Source organism: Ambystoma mexicanum, chromosome 5q (genome assembly GCF_040938575.1).
Source record: "Ambystoma mexicanum isolate Mex_15411 chromosome 5q, UKY_AmexF1_1, whole genome shotgun sequence".
Taxonomy (NCBI): Eukaryota; Metazoa; Chordata; class Amphibia; order Caudata; family Ambystomatidae; genus Ambystoma; species Ambystoma mexicanum.
In genome coordinates, this window is record NC_090933.1 from 1291503595 (window position 1) to 1291523209 (window position 19615).

Here is a 19615-nt window from a genome sequence, read left to right on the forward strand (position 1 = left end):
AGTGCCCCCGCATTCCACCAGTGGCCAGGAAGGAAAACCACATCCCACAACTGCTGCTGGAAGTAAGGGCGATGCTGAAGAAAGGAGCCATCGAGCTCGTCCCAAAGAGGCTCCGGGGCTCCGTATACTCTAGATACTTCCTCGTAAGAAAGAAGACCGGTGGTTGGCGACCCATCCTGGACCTTCGTCGTTTAAACAAGTACATCAAGGCCCAGAAGTTTCGGATGGTCACCCTCCAGCATGTGCTGGGATAGCAGGAGGAAGGCGACTTACTATCGTCGCTGGACTTGGAGGATGCCTACTTTCACATCCCCATTCTAAAAGGACACCGAAAGTTTCTCAGATTCATAGTCCAAGGGCAGCACTACCAATTCAAGGCCCTTCCCTTCGGACTGAAGTCGGTGCCCAGGGTATTCACCAAATGCTTAACACCAGTGGCGGCGGGGCTGCGCCTGCAGGGGATCCACGTCTACCCCTACCTGGACGATTGGCTCATCCGAGCAAAGACCAGAGATCTCGCCGTCGGGCATACAACGAAGACCGTCCAGCTGCTCACGAATCTGAGATTCTCCATCAACTTCGCCAAATCCCACCTGGTTCCATCGCAAGTCGCAGTGTTTCTGGGAGCCAAGCTCGACACAGTAGCGCGATTGGCCTCCCCGTCGGAGGAAAGGATGAAGGGCATCATGGGAAAGGTGCAGCGGCTGTTGACCATGGACGTGGCCAGGGTGAGGTCCATCAAGTCCCTTCTCGGCATGATATCCTCGTGCATATTCCTAGTGCGCCTGTGCAGACTGCGGATGCGGCCACTGCAAGAGTTCCTCGACGCCTAATGGATGCAAGCGGCGGGCAGCTTTGAAGACAGGATCTCGCTCAACGAGACCTTCCGCCAAGCGATGCGTGCGGGTGCTGGATCTGGCGGCGGGTATGGACTTTCACACCCCAGCACATCTGGAGACAGTGACAGACGCATCCCTGGAGGGATGGGGAGCACACACCGGAGATCTCCACGCAAGAGGCCTTTGGCTCCCGGAGGAGAGGTCGCTCCATATCAACGTTCTGAAGCTACGGGCCGTGTTCTGGGCCCTCGGGTCGTTCCTTCCGTCCCTCAAGGGCAAGGTGGTGAGGGTCTTCACTGACACCACCACCACGATGTTCTACATCCGAAAGCGGGTAGGTACCAGATCCCCAGCCCTATCCAAGGAGGTACAGGATCTGTGGCACTGGGCCGTCGCCCAAGGGATGTTTCTGGTACCCTTCCAGGAATAAAGAACACAATCGCCGACCCACTCAACAGGGAGCTGCGCTCGTGCCACGAGTGGGAACTACGACAGGATCAAATGGATCTGCTGTTCCAACGATGGGGCAATCCCCAGATCAATCTATTTGTGATGAACACCAAGTGTCGGAGGTTCGCCAGCAGGTTTCCCCAGCCGGGGAGCATGGGCGATGCCTTCTCATTCCCCTTGGACGACCTGTTCCTGTATGCATTCCCGCCATTGCTGCTGCGACTCATCAATCAACTCAGATGGTCCCTGTGCAGGATGATCCTCATCACACCGGCGTGGCAGTGACAGATCTGGTTACCGGACCTTCTGGACATGTCAGCGCCCACCCCCTCCGGTCAAACTGCCAACGGATGCAGATCTCCTCACCAGAGAAGGAGGCGCCATCCTCCACCACGACCCGGGGTCGCTGAACTTGCAGGCCGGGCTCCTGCAGCACTAGAGTTTGGAGGGTACAATATCCCAGCGGACTGCAAGGAGGTGCTTGAAAAGGCCAGGGCTTCCTCGACTCTCAAGTGCTATGGACATAAGTGGAAGAGGTTCCCTGTCTGATGCTGCCGTACCTACTGTCGCTGGCCAAGGCGGGGCAAGCCCACGCCTCCATCAAGATACATCTAGCGACGATCTCCCACTACACCAGAACTCCAGGACGATCATCTGTGTTCCCATCCTCTGGTGAAGGAGTTTATGAAAGGATTGTGCCGATCATTCCTGCCGGTGAAGGCTCCAGCACCGGCATGGGAGCTCAACGTGGTGCTGAGCAGGCTCATGGGGCTGCCATTCGAGCCTCTGCATTAGACACCGTTGAAGTTCCTCTTGTGGAAGACTGCGTTTCTTGTGGCAATCACCTCCGCACGACGAGTGGGAGAGATCCAGGCCCTCTCCTGTAAACCTCCATACCTGACTTTCCACGAGACGAGGGTGGTGCTGACGCACCCCTCCTTCATGGCCAAGGTGCTGTCGGACTTCTATCTCAACGAACCCTTGGTGTTACCTGTTTTCTTCCTGTCGCCTTTGTCGCCGGCTGTGAGGACTCTGCACTCGCTGGATGTAGCTAGAGCGCTGAAGTTCTACGTGGACCGCACAAAGAGTTTTCGGGAGACCTCACAGCTGTTTGTGAACTTTGGACCTGTGAACCAAGGGAAGGCCCTTTCGAAGGCTTCCATTTCCAGATGGCTCTCCGGCTGCATCATGCACTGTCACCGGTTGGCAAACCGACCATTGCGCGGCCGTCCGAGAGCCCATTCGACCAGAGCGCTCGCTGCTACCACAGCGTTCCTATCTGGTGTGCCCCTGCTGGACAACTGCAGGGCTGCTACGTGGAGGTCGACGCACACCTTCACGAGTTTCTACTGGGTCGACCGGGATTCCATGGAGGAGTCCAGAGTCGGCCAGGCAATGCTGTGCAACCTGTTCGCCTGAAGGTGGGCCTGGTGAGGAGGTAAGAGATGCTTAATGGTGAGTTGATGAAATGCTTAATGTTGAGCCTTGCCACTTCCCGTGGTTGTGCATGTGTGTTACTTACCTGGAACTGTTCTCCAGCATGGGTCTGGCATGGATTCACATGCGAACCCTCCCTCCTACCCCTCTGCGGCTCTTCACTTGGTCCTACTGCCACTTTCCGTGCTACCAAATCTGAAGATGGCTGCCAGAGGAAGGGCTTAGGTAGAAGGCCGCCATTGGCTGGGGGCAGTATGACCCAGAGACCAGTGATTGGTTACTAGTAGAAAGACAGTTCAGAAAAGAAACTGATTTTTTTTTTAATTTTTTTTTTTTAACTGAGGATTCCCAGCCTGACGATGGGGAATATTCATGTTCATGAGCATGTGAATCCATGCTAGACCCATGCTGGAGAACAGTTACAGGTAAGTAATGGCAGTATGCTATTCATGGGGGATGGGGTGGTAAATCACATTAGTAGACTTTTAGAATGACTGTTATTCAAGGTAAGTAAACCATATTGGTAAACCGAGACTGGATAAGAGTAAAGGGAATAATAAAGTAATACCAACCCTGTTATGAGTAAGTTTAGTTTATTTGTAAAGCGCACCAAGCCCAAAGGCACCTGGGCACTATGCTTACAAGTTTCACAGGAATACAGTGCAAGAAAAACAATATGATACATGGTCTTTACATACAGAAAATATACAGATATGCTTCAAGAAATGGTGCAGTGTTAAGTATATACATCAGACTAGGGAATACATCGAGTGGACTATTTCTTTATACAGCTGGATTGAGGTCTTGCTCATGGAGCCAGACATTGACCTTGTTCCGGAATAGGAGGTACGAAGGTTCCTCTCTTAGAGATAGTGGGAGTGCGTTCCATTTCTTAGCAGCGAGGACTGGGAAGCTAACCCCGCCTGCACATTGTTGTTTGAATCATGGGATGTTAACACAGTGCGATTGAGCTGTTCTGGTTGGCCTTGTTGTGGTATGTCGGGAGATGGTGTTGGACAGGTAGATGGGAGCCAGGTTGGATCGGCACTTGTGGGTGAGGGACAGTGTCTTGAGGGCGATTCTTCCTGACCACTTGTTTAGTCTGTTTCAGTAATAATGCACTTCCATTACCAAAATAACAGGTAAGCAATTTGCAACATATTCTCCGTTCAGGAATGATGCAGTTAAGTTCAGATTACTTTTCAGAAGACAGTTCAAAGGTAAGCAATAATGTATGGATTACTTTTTCAGAGGGGCAGTAAGCAACTCATGGATAAGTAAGAACTTTGGATACACCTTTAAAATGGCAATAAGCTATTGAATGTGAGTAAAACCCTATTGGTCGTACTTTTACACTATTTCTATTACATGAATAATTAGTTATACCAATGTTACTTTTCATAAGTGTGGAACCCAATTCGAAGATGAGCAAGAACTCTTAAGCAGTTCAAGGTAAGTAAGAACCTAATGTTGTACATTTAGAATGGCAGTAAGATATTCAGGTTCAGTAAACCCTATTGGTAATCTTTTACACTTATTCCTAAAACTGAATATTACCAACTAGGTTACGAGTGGAACACAATTCAAAAGGTAAGTACATAACTTCTTATACTTGCAATAAGCAACTCAAAGGTAAGTAAGAACGTAGGAATACTTTTGTAACTTATTTTGTTTCTACACTAACACCTTTTACAAGTATGCTTTGAAACACTCGTTATATTTTCTAATCCAAGGCCTTCTACTTGACTTCCTTCCCTTTCCTAAGGCATGAGTGATCTCAGAGGCGGAAGGGAGACATTGGTGGTCCAGATTCTTGGTTGTGGTGATGAAAGAACGGACACTGGCTAGAAACTTGTAAAATAAGTCGACAGAGAAGGCTCCCAACAAAGGATTCTTCAGTGTTTCTCGCGGCTGTGGGTATTTGGCACACTTCAACGTACCAGTTGAAGGATGGTCATCGCCGATCAGATTCACCTCGCTATATCAGTCCAGCACTCTGGGACTTCAAGGAGTCGAATTGGATCTCTGGAGGTCCAGCAAGAGTCCACCAAGTTGCAGCAGGATTTGTTCTTCGGAAAATGTTGCACAGCCCTCAGGATCGAGGTGCCAGGGTATTGTCGGTTTGCAGCCCAGGAAGGTCACAGCTCATCATGGGATGGCTCAAAATGCAGGTAGTCTCCAGACTGATGGGTCCCAAAGGTTGCTGGGTCAGAGTCGTCAGTGGTACACCTATGTCGCTTCAAAGAAGGGGTCTGCGCAGGCAGCTGTTGCACAACCGGCATCTTCATTAGCTAGAAGTTGTCGTCTTCGTGAGATCTTTTGCGCCAGTGGTCGACCTGTCTTCAGCTCCAAAATTCAGGCCAAATATACAGGAACCCACATGCCACCTCTGCAAACTCACTGCAGTTTATAAATTGGCGCTGGTGGCTGTCCAATTAGGACAGCCAGCCCCACAGTGGGAACTGGATTCTCTCACCAGAAGACAAGAGGTGTTGGTGGTGGGTTCCCCCCCTGATCCTTCACTCTGGGTGTTCTCCTTTTGGCCCTCTTCCAGTCACAGCTGTTAAGGTGAAGAATTTGGGTGTGGTTGTTTCCGCTTCCCTTTCTATGGAGGCACACGTTGCTGCAGTCTGCAAGGTGAGCCATTTCCACCTTAAAATACTAAAGAAGGTGCTTCTGCTAATTTCTCCACACTTATGTCCCCCTGTTGTTGCAGCTTTGGTATTCAGTTGCTTAGACTACTGCAACTCATTATATCTGGCCCAGCCTACGGCCCTAGTCCAGCGACTTGAGCGCCTACAGAATATGGCTGCTTGGATGGCTATTGTCTCCCCTTATGGGGCCCACATCTCGCCGGTGTTGCGTTACCTACACTGGCTGCCAGTTACCCAGTGTATTGCTTTCAAGTCCCTCTGGAGGCCGAGCTTTCTTAATAGCCTCAGCTCGATTATGGAATAGTCTTCCATCCACTTGAAAACCATTTTAAACCCCATTTCAGTTTCAGGAAAGTGTTAAAAACATATGTTTCAGTGAACCTCTGATTGCATTTGTTTCTTCCCCTCTCTAGCACCAGGATACCTTCGGGTGACTGAGCGCTTAATAAATTCCAATAGCATAACATAACAAAGGTGAGTAGCGTTTCAGACTCCTTCCTCACTTCCTGCCTTCAAAGAAACTCTGGAGCCTCGGTGGGCTAAATAAAGGGTTCCTGCCGAAGATAAAAGAACAGGACCCCTCACCCAAGATGGCAGAAAGACCAAGACAGGACAAGCACACTAAAAATGGCGACAAGACTCCACAATTCTAGCAGAATGGTGACCCTTCTGTGCATTATTTTGCGTGATTTTTACGCGCAGGCTATCAAACAAGTCGCAGTAAAGTATGTCCACTGCCACCAGCCATAATGGTAAGCTTGTCAATATAAAGGAAATGTTACAGAAACAGTGAGAAAGGGGATACCATGGATCTCCCCAGCATTCCACATAGGGTGGGGTGTGCTGGTCTCAATATAAAATGTAAAGGGATGAAACTCCCTCTCTACCCTTGAACAGTAGTTCTGCAAGGTAAGTCATGAGAAAATAAAAGGGAAGCCCCAAAGGGTGTGCTGCAATAATCAAATGTAGATGGCCAAAGGTTGCAGGAAAGTAAAGATTCAAAAATACACTATGGAAAGCCAGAACAATGACACCCATCGAAAGAGTGAAAGAAAAGGTGAGTGGGGAGGAAAGTTCCCACTCATTTAGGAACATGGAAAAAGAATCCACAAGTCCAGCAAAAAGTGCTTGGTGTCCCACAGTGGAGGAACGTCACTGCAACAAGCAAGGTTAAGGATGTTCAGGGAACCAAGCTCGGCTGAGAGAATGAAGACCCCATGAGGAGGGGCTGAGACACCCTATATATACCCTGAGAAATCACACACCCTACGCCGGAATGAGAAGGCAAAAGACCTAGGAGAGCAGAGGCAATATGTTGCCCAAGACAGTACCGGAATTTCAAATAGCCCACTCTGAAGTGAAATGCTAAAAAGCATGATTGAGGCTAAGAGCCCAATAGAGGTTGAGAGAGCCAACCATCCATACAGGGCTGAGAGAGTGTATACCCGAGACTCCAGGGAGGGTAGGAACCGAAGGGGTTCTAAACCAAGCCGGGAAAGGTTTGACTATCCAAGAACACTTACACTGTATTTTGTAGAGAACTGAGCAGCAGACCGGGGGGCGGTGGGGAAGGCCTATAGGCATTCTCTCCCTTGTGCCACAGGCAAGAGGCCCAAACAAAACTTGTGTTGGAGCTGTAAGACAAGCAGAAGCCCATTGGTTGGTGAGAAGCTTGGACAGTATGGTGCAGGTCTGAAAGCATCCAGTTGGGCAAAGAGCCCTTATGTTTTTGTAGTTCATTATTTTGTTGCTGTAAGTTTTCTAGACGGTGGACGGCTTTACTTTTGTATGAAATCCTGATGTGCACCCTTTTGGATATTTTGTTGTTCTTTCAGCATAGTGACCAGAGTGGTACGATTAGGTCAGGGTTTTTACACCAAAATAAAAGCCTTTCAGTTCAACATGCAATGAGTTGTCCTCTGCCTGATCCTGACTTGCCACATGCACTAGTAGACAATTTATTTTATCTGTGTGATTACCATAGACTTTGCTATCACAATCTGTATTGCATAAGGCCACTATTCCCCCCTCCCCCCACCCGTCTTCAATTGGTCAGTCTAGACCTGAATAAACACCTGACCAGTAAGGACCTGTATCCTGTCTGCATGTGAAGGAAGCCTTTTTATGAAGAAGGCCTTTGTTGCTTAGATTATGGTAGACCGCTCTCAATGCAGTGAATGCCTTAGATTGCAGTTTTAAGCCAAAGCTATTGACCAAATGTGCTGCACATGATGCAAGTCTTAGGCGTACGTGCGTGTTGGCAGAAATCCCTGTAGTTTGGGTTGCCTTTTGTCATCAGTGTGCCCACGGTTTAGTTTTGGCTATTAGGTGGTGCTATAAGTGCTGCCCATAAACTGAAACGTTTAGCATGGGAGGTGAAGATGTGAGCTACCCACCCACTCCCCACCCTTCCTTTCCCTGAACACACACCAGTGGGATATCCTATGAGGTAGCTTTGTGCTTTTAAGTGGATGCCAATGTTCTGTCTGAGCAGTCTTTTGGAAGTTAATGGCTTCATTGCAGCTGTCATCTCCTTGTGTAATTCAAATGTCTTAATCAAGGATGCCTTTAGCCGCTTGATTTTATAAGCAGTATGTGTGACGGAAATCCAAACGTTTGGGCTGCTGTATAGGAATTAGATGGGCATATTATGGTAATGCCTAGCAAATGGCTAGTACTGACACCACTTTCAGAGATCGAAATAAGGAATTATTGAGGAGCAGCAAAAGGCAATTTCTGGGTAGCAGGCAGCAACCAGTAAGCAGTAGCTAACACTCTGGGATGTGGTGCTTATATAGTGGGTTGCAAATCTCATGGGATGCACACAATATTCCTTTGTGCATTATGTGACCCCTGCTGCTTTACACATCTTCTACGTTTCCTTTACACACATTTCCAAAAGCAGAGTGTATGTCCCATTTGTATGTTTATTTGGTAGCAGTTGACTGAGGAAATCCAATATAGTTCCTGTTAGTATTAAGCTTCCCGGGCTAATCTAGGCTACAAGTTGGACCCAAATAGGTTGGCAATTTTGAACCTGGATTTTCCAGCAGTTGCCATCATCTAGCCAGGCAGTGCCTGAACCATGCCTATCTCTGGTCTACACAAAAGTCAAAAGTATTGCTTGCTTCTTTTTTAATTAACGTTGTGTATCCATCTTCTTTAGAAAGTGTGCACTTTTATATTTCAGGAGAATGAGTGGCCAAAAGACGACTGGGAAGGCTGGCACTCCGAAGTTGGCAAAGCCTCAACCAGCAAAGAAACCACCTGGGGCCCAGAATGGGAAAAAAGGTAGAGAATACTGGAAATCGTGCACCTGTGTTTGTACCTGCATACTTGCCTGGAAGCCCGCGCTCTCGAGGTTAAGGTTTTGCAAGAACGTCCATTACTTAGCAATATGTCATGGCATGATTCACCCAGTTAAGTGTATTTAGTCGTGATTTTTTACGCTTTGTTTAGGTTAGTAGTTAGTCCTAATGATGGATTGTGTCATGTGGCCGTTGAGTAGTACACATACTGCACTGAGCAAATTAGTACTTTGTAACATCTAGGAAAAGTTTTAAATAGATCCTGGTGATCTGGAGAAAAAAGTCTGGGGTGGCTACAAACAGGTACAATTCCCTCCACCCCCTTTTACATGTAGGGAAGCATGCCTCGATTTGTAGTTTCAGAGTTGGCGAGATTTGTTGGCCTCATGAGCATGTTTTTGACTAGTTATTCTGGACTCTGGTCACCCTGGTGTGTGTTCTGGCCCTATTCACTTCAGTGTATTCTTTTGAGCAAAGTAGATTATCCCTTCATCTTAATTAACTGATTTTCCAATGGAGGAGTGCTTTGAAACTGCCTAAATGCAGGTATTCAGCATTGCATTTGCTTCCCCGCTGTATTAGGTGGCTAGCAAAATAGATGACCTGCAGGGCGGAATACATGTGGTGATTGGACCACAAAACAGAGGGCATGCTTAAACAAAAGGCCACACTTTTATTGTTTAAATACCTGGTCAATGGCTACCACACTACAAAGAACGTAGACCCAGAAAAACTCAGAAAACTCAACTACTGCAAGTGTCTACCATCCACTCTTATGGCCATCCTCTCAATTCCTTCCTCTTTTTAGACCTATCCTAAACATTAGTATCCACACGCTCTACAACCTACCCTGATCCTCTCAAAATTCTTCCTACCCAACAGCCTAGTGGATAGCTCCACCATGCACAACCACTTATCGAATTCCTTCTATTCTTCAAAAGATGTTAATGGCCTACACCTCACCTCAGTACTTGACCGACAGTCTGTAGCTCCATCTACTTACTATCTTACTCCGGCCACTCCTCTGCACTCATCCTTACTGTTCCATGCCAATCTCTGCATCCTCTCGCTTCTGCTGCTTTTCTCTACTCACCCCACTTAATTGGAACCCGTTAACCATTGCGATCAAAGCTCAACTGCGGATCACTTCAAAGCTTGGTGTAAGCAGCACCCACTGGCCAAAGAGGGAGAACTCCACTTACCCGCCTCACATCCTCTCTACCTAACCCTATACCTCCCTGCAGTGCTGCATAATATTGTAATTTTGTATATTAGAGCAGGTCTTTGCTTTCATTTTCAGCACTTCATCCTCCTCCCCACACAAGTTTGTTATACTTTGTATACCATCTGTTTATTTATTGTATCCCTGGTTTATGTCCCACTCTATTCACACCTTTGCAAACTTGCTTGCCACTTTTGTTGTTTCTGCTATTGTACATTCTTGGGAATTCCTGCACCATTTGTAAATGTGCTGTTAGTTATTTCCGATCAAACTTGACATTCCTCTTGAAAAAAAATGCAAATCCAAATAGGTCCTTGCTAGCTTTTTCGAGTTAAGTCATGGAAGAAACCTTTAGAGGAGAGTACCCATCCTGTCGCACTTGAGATGTTTTGGCCTACAATTCCCATCTGCTCCAGGTTGGTAAATTGGCTACCCCCGCTTTAGAGCCTACATCCTCCCATTCCTAGATTCACTGTTAGAAAAATATGAAGCATCTATGAGGCTTATGCTTCTTAAACTGGGCGAACCCACAGTACCAGACAGTAATAATGGGGAACGATAACTCTTTAAATCCAATCATGCTTCATTCTGTTTCGTTTTTTCTACACCTTTTTCACTTAACAGCTTTTTATATATACATAACCTTTGAACATGAGCAGCAGTCTGCACCTAAAGCCAGTAACTCCTCTGCTCCCTCTCTCAAATGATTTAATTAGCTAGAAAAGATTTGACTACTTGTCATTGTACATGCCATATTGTAATTTCGAAAGGATTTGGTCCTCCGACGTATTCCATATCTCTGAAGGTAATCGCCACAGCTGTGCTATTTCGGAAAATCTTTCTGCGTCGATGACGTCGTCCTCGAAGGCCTACGTTGAGCTGACATCACCGGATGTTATAAGTAGGACGCACGATGCCCGTAGCCTCAGTTCTGTTTTTTCCGTTAACGTGTTAGCTTCGGAGAGCTTGGCGCGCCTCGATTCGACTGAATCCTGTTCTTTCGGTTCTTCGAACCTGTTTCTTCATTGAAATATTGTATGTCGTCTTCGGCTTCTTCCACCCCACGGTTTGGGTTTAAAAAGTGTCTGGTGTGCGGGTCCAAGATGTCGCTGACGGACACGCACAACGCTTGCCTCTGGTTCCTTGGGGAAGGGCCATGATACGAATGACTGTCGACTGCCAATCGCTCACATCGAAGGCCTTGCAGGAGCATAAGAAGCTGTCGGTTAGTAAGGTGGCGGGGGGTATGGCGCTTCAGGCTGCCAACTCAGTTTGTGCCTTGTCTCATTTCACGCACTCTGTGGAACTGTATCTCCTTAGCGGCTGATCATATTCCTGAAGGGGAGGAACAGGATGGCTTTCTTGCTATCGTGCAGGATGGCAAGGATGCCATGTGTGAGGCCGTTCAGTCGGGTCTGGACATGGTTGATTGCGTCAGCCGGTCCATGGCGGCGAGCACCGTAATACGCAGGTTTGTGTGGTTGCGGAAGTCGGGGGTTTGCTCCTGATGTGCAAGCTTGGCTCCTCAACATGCCCTTTGATGGTGAACATCTTTTTGGCAGCAAGGCTGACGAGAGCCTTGAGAGGTTGCAGACCTCCAAAGCTGCAGCAAAGTCGTTGAGCGCTGCATTTCGCCAACCTCTGCCTTTTCGTCCTAGGGGACAACAATGGGGTGGGAGGGGTTCCTATCGATATTACTCGTCCTTTAGTAAATTGAGAGGCGCTGCTACTCAAAGGGGCCACTGCAGGAGTGCCAGAGGTGGAAAACAGGGTACTCGAGGTGCCAAGGCTGCTTGGGCAGTTGCCTCTTTGCCCTCAGGCACTGCCGCAGCAGCTCGGTCATGAGGCCATGTCCCATGGTTCGCAGGTTGGGGGAAGGCTGGCGCAGCTGGGCTTTTCCCCTCAACTTAAAGTCCCACTTGACGCCAACACAGCGGCTCCAGTACATTGGATCAGTGCTCGTCACATTCCTGGGGCAGTGATTCCCTCCCAAGGTGAGGGCTCTTCACATTCAGCAGAGGGTGCACAAGTTTCAACTTGTCCAGACGCTCCCGGCGTTCGAGTTCCTGAGGTTGCTCGGCCTCATGGCATCCTGCATTCTTCTGGTGCCATAGGCCAGGTTGCGGATGAGATCACTGCAATGGGCCCTCAAGCTCCAGTGGTCACAGTCCTCCGGCAGGATGTTGGACCCCATTCAGGTGCCGCCCTCAGTTGCCCAGGACCTTCTGTGGTGGGCCGTCGAAGGCAATCTGAGGGGGGGGGGGGGCTCCATTTTGGCTGCCCTGGCCGGAGGTGACTATCTTGATGGACGCACCCCTCACGGGATGGGGAGCTCATGCCAACGAGTTCAGTCAGTGGTCGTTGGTGTCCGTCGGAGTCCAGACTCTATAAATCTGTTGGAGCTGCGGGCCGACAGGCGTGCCCTGAAGGCTTTTCTGCCGACTGTGCAAGGGAAGAATGTCCTTATTCTAACAGACCACACAGTGGCCATGCACTACCTCAACAAAAAGAGGGGGCAGGGTCACTTCCTCTGTGCAGGGAGGCGATGCAGCTCGGGTTCTGGGCCATCCAGCAGGAAGTTTCGATCTCGGCAGTTCATCTGGCCAGAGACGAAAACGAGACGGCAGACGCTCTGAGCAGGCAGAGTGCGATCTCTCATGAGTGGGAACTGGCTCAGGAGATTCACCTGGAGATCTTCACCCTTTGGTGAACCCCTCAAGTGGATCTGTTCGCCTCCAGTGTCAACCGGAAGTGCGAAAGGTTCTGCACGTGGGAATTTCCTCCAAAAGGAGCCTTAGGAGACGCGTTTGTGGTGGAGTGGTCCTTCCCATTGCTATATGCGTTTTCTCCAGTCCCCATCATCCCGCAAGTGCTGCGGAGGCTACGGAGGTTTGGTTCCCGGATGATCCTCATTGCTCCGGCATGGGCCCTGAGGACGTGTTACCCGGACTTCTCGACTTGTCCATCTGCCCTCCACGTCGTCTTCCCTGCCGAGACGATCTGCTCTCATGGGAGAGGGGGGGTCAGGTTCTCCATCCAGAGGTCGGGTCCCTCAACCTTCATGCTTGGCTTCTGAAAGGTTGAGGTACAAGGATTGGGACTTCCTGAAGACGTGATGAGGTGTTGTTTTCGGCCAGACAGCCGGCGACTAAGTCCCTTAACCGTTGCCATTGGAGAAAGTTCTGCGACTGGTGCAGGGTTCAGAATGTGGATCCTTTTTCATGTGACATTCCTGTGGTTCTGTCTTTTTTGCTTTCGTTGGCCCACAGGGGCCTGCAAGCGGGTACTGTTAAAGGTTACCTGGCGGCGCTGTCTATATTTAAGCGCTCGTCTGAGGAGTGTTCCTATTTCAAAATTCCTTTTTAATTTCTCAGTTTCTCAAAGGACTCACTAATGTGTTTCCGCCGTCCCCTTTCCAGGTGCCTGGTTGGGATTTGAACCTTGTTCTGAAATTCCTTATGGGTGCTCTGTGCAAGCCTTTACATTCTTGTCCTTTGAGGCTGTTAACCCTTAAAACTGTGTTTAGTTGCGGTGACTTCCGCTCGCAGAGTGTGTGAGTTGCAGGCACTTTCAGTTAAGTCCCTCTTCACTGTGTTTCATAAAGACAGGGTTGTCCTTGGAGTTCGTCCTTCCTTTTTTCCGAAGGTGGTGTCGGAATTTCATTTAAGCCAGAAGGTTGTTGTCCTGGCATTTTATCCTCCTCCACATCCTGGTAAGGAAGAGGAGAGGCTCCATAGGTTGGATCCTAAGAGCTTTAAGTTTCTACATTTCACGCATGTCCTGGGTCAGAGTGGACGATCAGCTCTTTATTGGTTACACTGGAAGGCGTTTGGGACAAGTTGTGACTAAGCAGACTTTGTCTAGATGGATTATCTTGGCAATTTCTGAATGTTACCGCCTGGTGGGTAAGGACCCTCCGGTAGGCTTACGGGCCGATTCTACTAGGGGTATGGCTGCCTCCTACTGCCATGCAGAGGGTTGTTCCTATTCGTAACATCTGTGAAGCAGCCACATGGGCTTCAGTCCATACTTTTGTACGACACTACTCCCTAGATTCTATCCATGGGCAGGATCTGGCCTTTGGCAAGGCGGTCCTTTACTCTGCAATTTGATTGGGCATTCTAAATTTCTAAATTCTTTTTCCCTCCTCCATACGTTGGTACTGCTTTGGGAGTCTGTCATAAATATGGAATACGTCGGAGGATCCAATCCCCTCGAAGAACAAGTTACACTCTTACCTGGTAACGTTCTTTCGATGGGATGGTCCAACGACGTATTCCATATCGCTCCCTCACTACCTGCCCCGCTACAGAATTTCTTATACGATTGCAGCTTACGTTTCCGCAAGGCTCTCTGTGGTCATACTGGCAGTGGTTTGCTGCCACTCGTTCTGGGGAAAAAACTACAACTGAAGCTACGGGCATCGTGCGTCCTACTTATAGCAGCCGGTGACGTTGGCCCTCGGACGGCGTATCAACGTCATCGACGCAGGACGCAGAGCTGTGGTGATTACTGTCATAGATATGGAATACGTCGTCGGACCATCCCATCGAAAGAACGTTACCAGGTAAGAGAGTAACTTGTTCTTCCGGGAAATAAATATCAACTGCCTACCTTACTTTAATAAATGTATATAGCGCGGCCACTGACACGGAGGGTTAAGGGTGGGCACCTTCTGTATCTGTCTAGTCATCCATAATGGATGCTGGATACAGAGGAGTAAATCCTAGATTAATGAAAAAGTATTACCCATCCATGAGAGAAGATGTGTTTTGGTGAAAATCACGACTGTCATGAAAGATGCCTTTCATGTTTCATTTCAGAAATGACATGGCCTTGATCCTCTCTTGAAAAATCAAATAATCTCGCCCCAAAAAATATTGATCTACAAATATACTTCTGGAAAGTGCTACAAAATGTTAATGCTTTCTGTTAAAAGGGCTCTTCGGAGTTGTAAGAGGTTGTGGTGCGGTTCTGGAGACTTAATTGTAAATTTGCATGGAAAGCTGTGCCCCAGGTACAGGGAGGAATGTTGTACAAGCTTCCTGTGTTTAAAAGGAGTCTTTTATAACTGAACATGATCATAAGAGAAGATTAACTTCCCAGTTTCCATGTTTGATTATCATAGACACGTTTTCTTTTAATACGTTTATTTTAAATACCATGCTCATTGTGCATCTAATAAAAACATGAATCAAAGTTTGTGAATGAGCTAAGAAGGCAATAAACGAGATGCTTACCTAATTGTGAGCTATTCTTAATCTGTGTATATTTGGGGACTTTTAAGGTATAATTCAGCTAACACACCCAGGGTGCGCATACATTCCTCTCATCACAGGCAGCTTGTATAGCTTACAAAAACACTCTTTGCCTCCCACTGTCTACCTTTATATCCTGTTGTAACTGGAATCTTATCAACAGACAATTGGCAAAGAAAAGCCACAGAATAACACAAAACAATCTTTCAGACAGTGACATGGATGGCAGCACATTGCAAACGACGAAAGAGGCTATAGACATGCAAAGAGGCTTTGCACGGGGCCTGGATCCTGAACGGATAATTGGAGCCACAAATAACACAGGGGTGCTACTATTCCTCATGAAGTGGAAGAACTGTGATGAAGCCGACTTGGTGCCAGCGAAAGAGGCAAATGTGAACTGCCCTGAAGTTGTCATTGCCTTTTATGAAGAGCGACTTACCTGGCATTCAGATTCCAAAGATGCATAAAATGAGTTGTTTTTATGGTTTCTTAAATTATTTTATGTAAACAAAGCCTCCGGTTTCTTGTCCTCAGCAGTCTGTTCATTCAACAGTTTTTGAGATTTGGCTGTACTTTTTGTCGTTGGTGCCACCAGCAGTACATTTGGAGTTTGCTTCTGTCTACCTGCTCAGGAACTGTTTATTTAATCTAGTTGAGGTTTTATTGTCCGTTTGTGTCTTTTTTTTGTTTTTTCTGTCTGCCCCATGGTCCAAATATTCAAGCAAACCCATGGATTTTTTTTTCGTTGGGGTTAAATTTCATGAATGTACATTCCTTTTTAAACCATGTATCTCTGCGCCTTAAACCCTTGTCTAACTTTTTCTGTAGATGTTTTAGCCTCTCATGAAAGAACCGCCAATTCCTCTTCTTTTTAAAAGTATTCTTTACTTTATATATTTCTAACGAATAAGTGCCACATACAAATATGCATAGACTTGAAGCACATACATTCATATTGTAGAAAGAAACCAAGCTAGCCATATTTCCCAGAGGTACAATAAATCGGGTTGCAGGTGCTACTAGAAATATACTCAGGGATCAAACCAAAGTTAATAAATGCAATTGTGTTGTGTATCATGATGATTCCACTATTCATTGCCATACTGAGTCAGTAACCAACTAGAAGCTTCTCTGCACACTTCTCATTTTCCACCAGCTCAAGGTTACACATTCCACAGTGACATGCAACAAAGTGTAACCTATTCTACCCTGTGTTCCCATACTAATGTGTTTCTGAAATTGAAAGAACTTTGGAGAATTGAGCCATACATTGTCCTATACCATTCTCTGTACAGAGGTAGGATTACAGAATCATTTGTTATTGTAAAAGATTTAGTTTATCACATTTGAGCAGGTCGGATTATTTTGAGAGCGTGAAAAACAATTTCCAATGAGGTTGCCACAATCTGTTTCTGCAATGACTCGTCAAACATCCACAGTTCCTGTTCCCTTGTGAGATGATCAAATAGAGCAAAACCATGCATTTTAATCCCGAAGAGCCCACTTTGAAACGAATCTGTGCTATAATTTTAAGGTCTTCTGTGATTACATTTTATGGGGGCAGGTATGAGTCATTAAGAATTGTTAGCTGTTTTTCTTTTAGTGTTTGGCTGTCAATATTTCTTTAAATGATGTATGTAAATAGGCAAAAGGAGGACTTCTGATTTTCACTATTTGTATGCCGTCAAGCTTGTAAATATAATTGCAAACGTATTACTGCCCTTGTAGCATGCTGCAACCAATGTACCCTTTGCAGCTTAATTGTTTTAACCTTTTGAAAACGCCATTTTAGATTTATTTTTCGAAAAGCACCACACCTCCTGATTTTTCCTTTTCAGTCCAAACATCTGCCTTCGAGTTGTTGTGTGCATATGCCACCAAACCATCTAGTTTTCCTTGCGACACCCCTTTGCTCCTCTTAAAAAAACCACTGAATTCATTTTATACATCTTAATTTTGGGACCGACGCTGGATAGTGCCATGACTCCAAACATAAGAGTTTACTTTATGAAGTGGTGACATGACTATACCTAGATTGTGTTGGGCAAAGGCACCTTGTGTTGTAGCTAGCTGCATTGAATCTAGTTTAAACATCCCTCCTTTTTTAATTTTTTTTAATTTTTTTATTTTAACAGTTATAATAATGAAGGTATTCTTTAATATCTCCTACCATTTGCTATTAGCCTGTTTATCAATCCTTCAGATTAACCTGCTTCCTGGAGAAAAGAATGTTTATCTATCCGCTCTTGCTTAGGTTTCGGAAGCGCAAAGTTTTTTCGTTTTTGGTAAGCTGGACCCCTTGTATAAATGTATCAGTTTTATCATTTATCTTGGTTATAAAGTAAGTTTGCTTTCACAAATTTCCACTCAAACGTACCTCATCCTTCTGTTGTAATTCTCTGTAATATAAGAAACTTCTGGAAGTTCTTGCTTTCTATCTAGGTAGAGAAAAGACTTCCTCTGCACTTGTGCCCATGGAACTGTTTACCACTTCACTCCATTAAAGGATTTCACTTGCAATCGAATATAAGACTGCACTAAACAGAATGTTATCAAGTTCTGAAATGTTTTTTTTACTGTAAATACTGTTGAAAATTGTTAAATAAAAAAACTTTATATTCTTAAAAGTTAAACCCAATGACTCTGCTCCCTAATTTAGTTTGCAGACTTAAGGATGGCCTCTAGCATGTTGACATTGGAGCAGTCGATGAAAATCTGTGTACCCTTTTAGGATGAACGGTTTTTAGGCAAAGGACCTGGGCTTTTGTTTGCTATCAAGTTTTATTGGAAGCTGTTGTAGCTGGCACATGTTTACCACCAGATGTTTCTGTATGTTTTTCTTAATTTAAATGCAGTGCATAGTTTCTCGGGCACATCTATGCACATAACCTTTCCCTTGTTAGGACTCATTTTCTGATCCACCAGTCCTAAAGAGTAATCGATGTGGCATGATGTATGGTTTCTGGCCAGAACAAACGCACCAAACCTTTGTGGCTAGCATATTGGGTGAAAGCATTTTGTCCTACCTATGAGGCAGCACACCTTTCAAGCATGGGCTTTTCAAACCGGTCCGATAGCACAGTGAGTAGAGCGCTCGCTTTGTCATCTGTGCAGAGCCTCCTAACGCAGGTTCGAATCCCGGCAGAGCCAAACTCAGCCTTTCATCCTTCCGAGGTCGATAAATGAGCACCCCACACCGTGGCTAATAAGCAGCGCTCGGATACTTGAGGGTTCGTAGCGCTATATAAATGCTAAATTATTATTTATATGTTGACATGGTTTTACATTTTATAATTATTACGGGGAGGGGTGGGTGTGTGTGTATGTCTGTGTGACACACAGCATCCTTTAGTACATGCCACTAGAAGTGCATCCCATCTACACCATTATGTGCCTTTTGCTCTTCAGTCCATGAATGAATGGACCCTTAAGCCCTGCTCCTCCCAACCCCACCCCTAAGGCAATCTTCAGATCTTTTCACTGCTTGTTGTGTCAAGGAGTCATTGGATCGTTTTTATTTTTCCCTAAAAAGGCTGGCAGTTTGGCTGCTCTAACAACTGCACAGGCCTTCTCGTTAGCTGTTCTTTAAATCTTCTGTCAGAATGTCTTCCTCAATCAAGACTTTCTTTTATTTAAAGAGCAATCAAAATAATTTGTTTCTTGCAAAATGACCATTCTTTGTAGTGTCATTATCTACTCTGCTGGAATCCTGATTTAGGCTTATGATTACTCTATAAAGTCTTCACTGTAACAATGTTTCACTCGACAGCCAGAAGGTTTACTTTATTCTTGGAAGGAAATTACCTTTCATCCAGAGACAAAATGGCTCCATGCTCATTTCATCAGATTTTACTGGACTCTGCTGTAAGTCACCAGCACAAGCTCAACCAGTCCCATTCCAGAGACAGGCATGAATGGGTAGGGCTGAAGAAAATCATGCAGCCAAAGCTTGCGTATCCTTACAAGGCTCATTCTATTGGAAAGCACTTCCTTGTCAAACTCTTGTTTCATTTCTCTTGACTGATTTAGCTCCTGTTTTGTACTGCATGTTCTCTGGCCTCATTCACATTTGATCCACTAGTAACCAGTAAGACTGCTTCCAAAACTTGCGGATGCTCATCTTCAAATGGATACATTGGAGGAAATATTTTATTAAAATATTTTGTACCCCAGATTTACTCCCACTTATTCTGTGATGTTACCACAAGAGCCTTGCCATTTGAGTCTGTGACCACCACCACCACCTCCTTGTCAGTGAAACCATGGGCATGCTTGCCATCGACTGTGCAGGTCTTGATATTAAAAGCAACGGTAGATTGACCACCAGGCGGCGCACGGATGAAGAGCACCTCCGTGTGAGCCCCAGACCACTGGCCCCAAAAGTGATCTGAGCCCCCACTTCTTACCCCCTCCCCTTGTGCCCAACGACAGCCCTAGCAGCATG

The 19615-nt window shown here is 46.3% G+C and overlaps 1 protein-coding gene across 3 annotated transcripts in view; it reads left to right on the top strand.

Moving 5' to 3' along the window:
* IQANK1 (IQ motif and ankyrin repeat containing 1) overlaps window positions 1-19615 on the top strand; it is a 1215835-nt gene that overhangs the window by 129722 nt on the left and 1066498 nt on the right. For all 3 annotated transcript variants that reach the window (XM_069621882.1, XM_069621881.1, XM_069621883.1), the window contains exon 2: window positions 8571-8671. In XM_069621882.1, the coding sequence (XP_069477983.1) occupies window positions 8575-8671 (97 nt within the window). In that variant the 5' untranslated portion in view covers window positions 8571-8574. The remainder of the gene's footprint in view (window positions 1-8570; window positions 8672-19615) is intronic.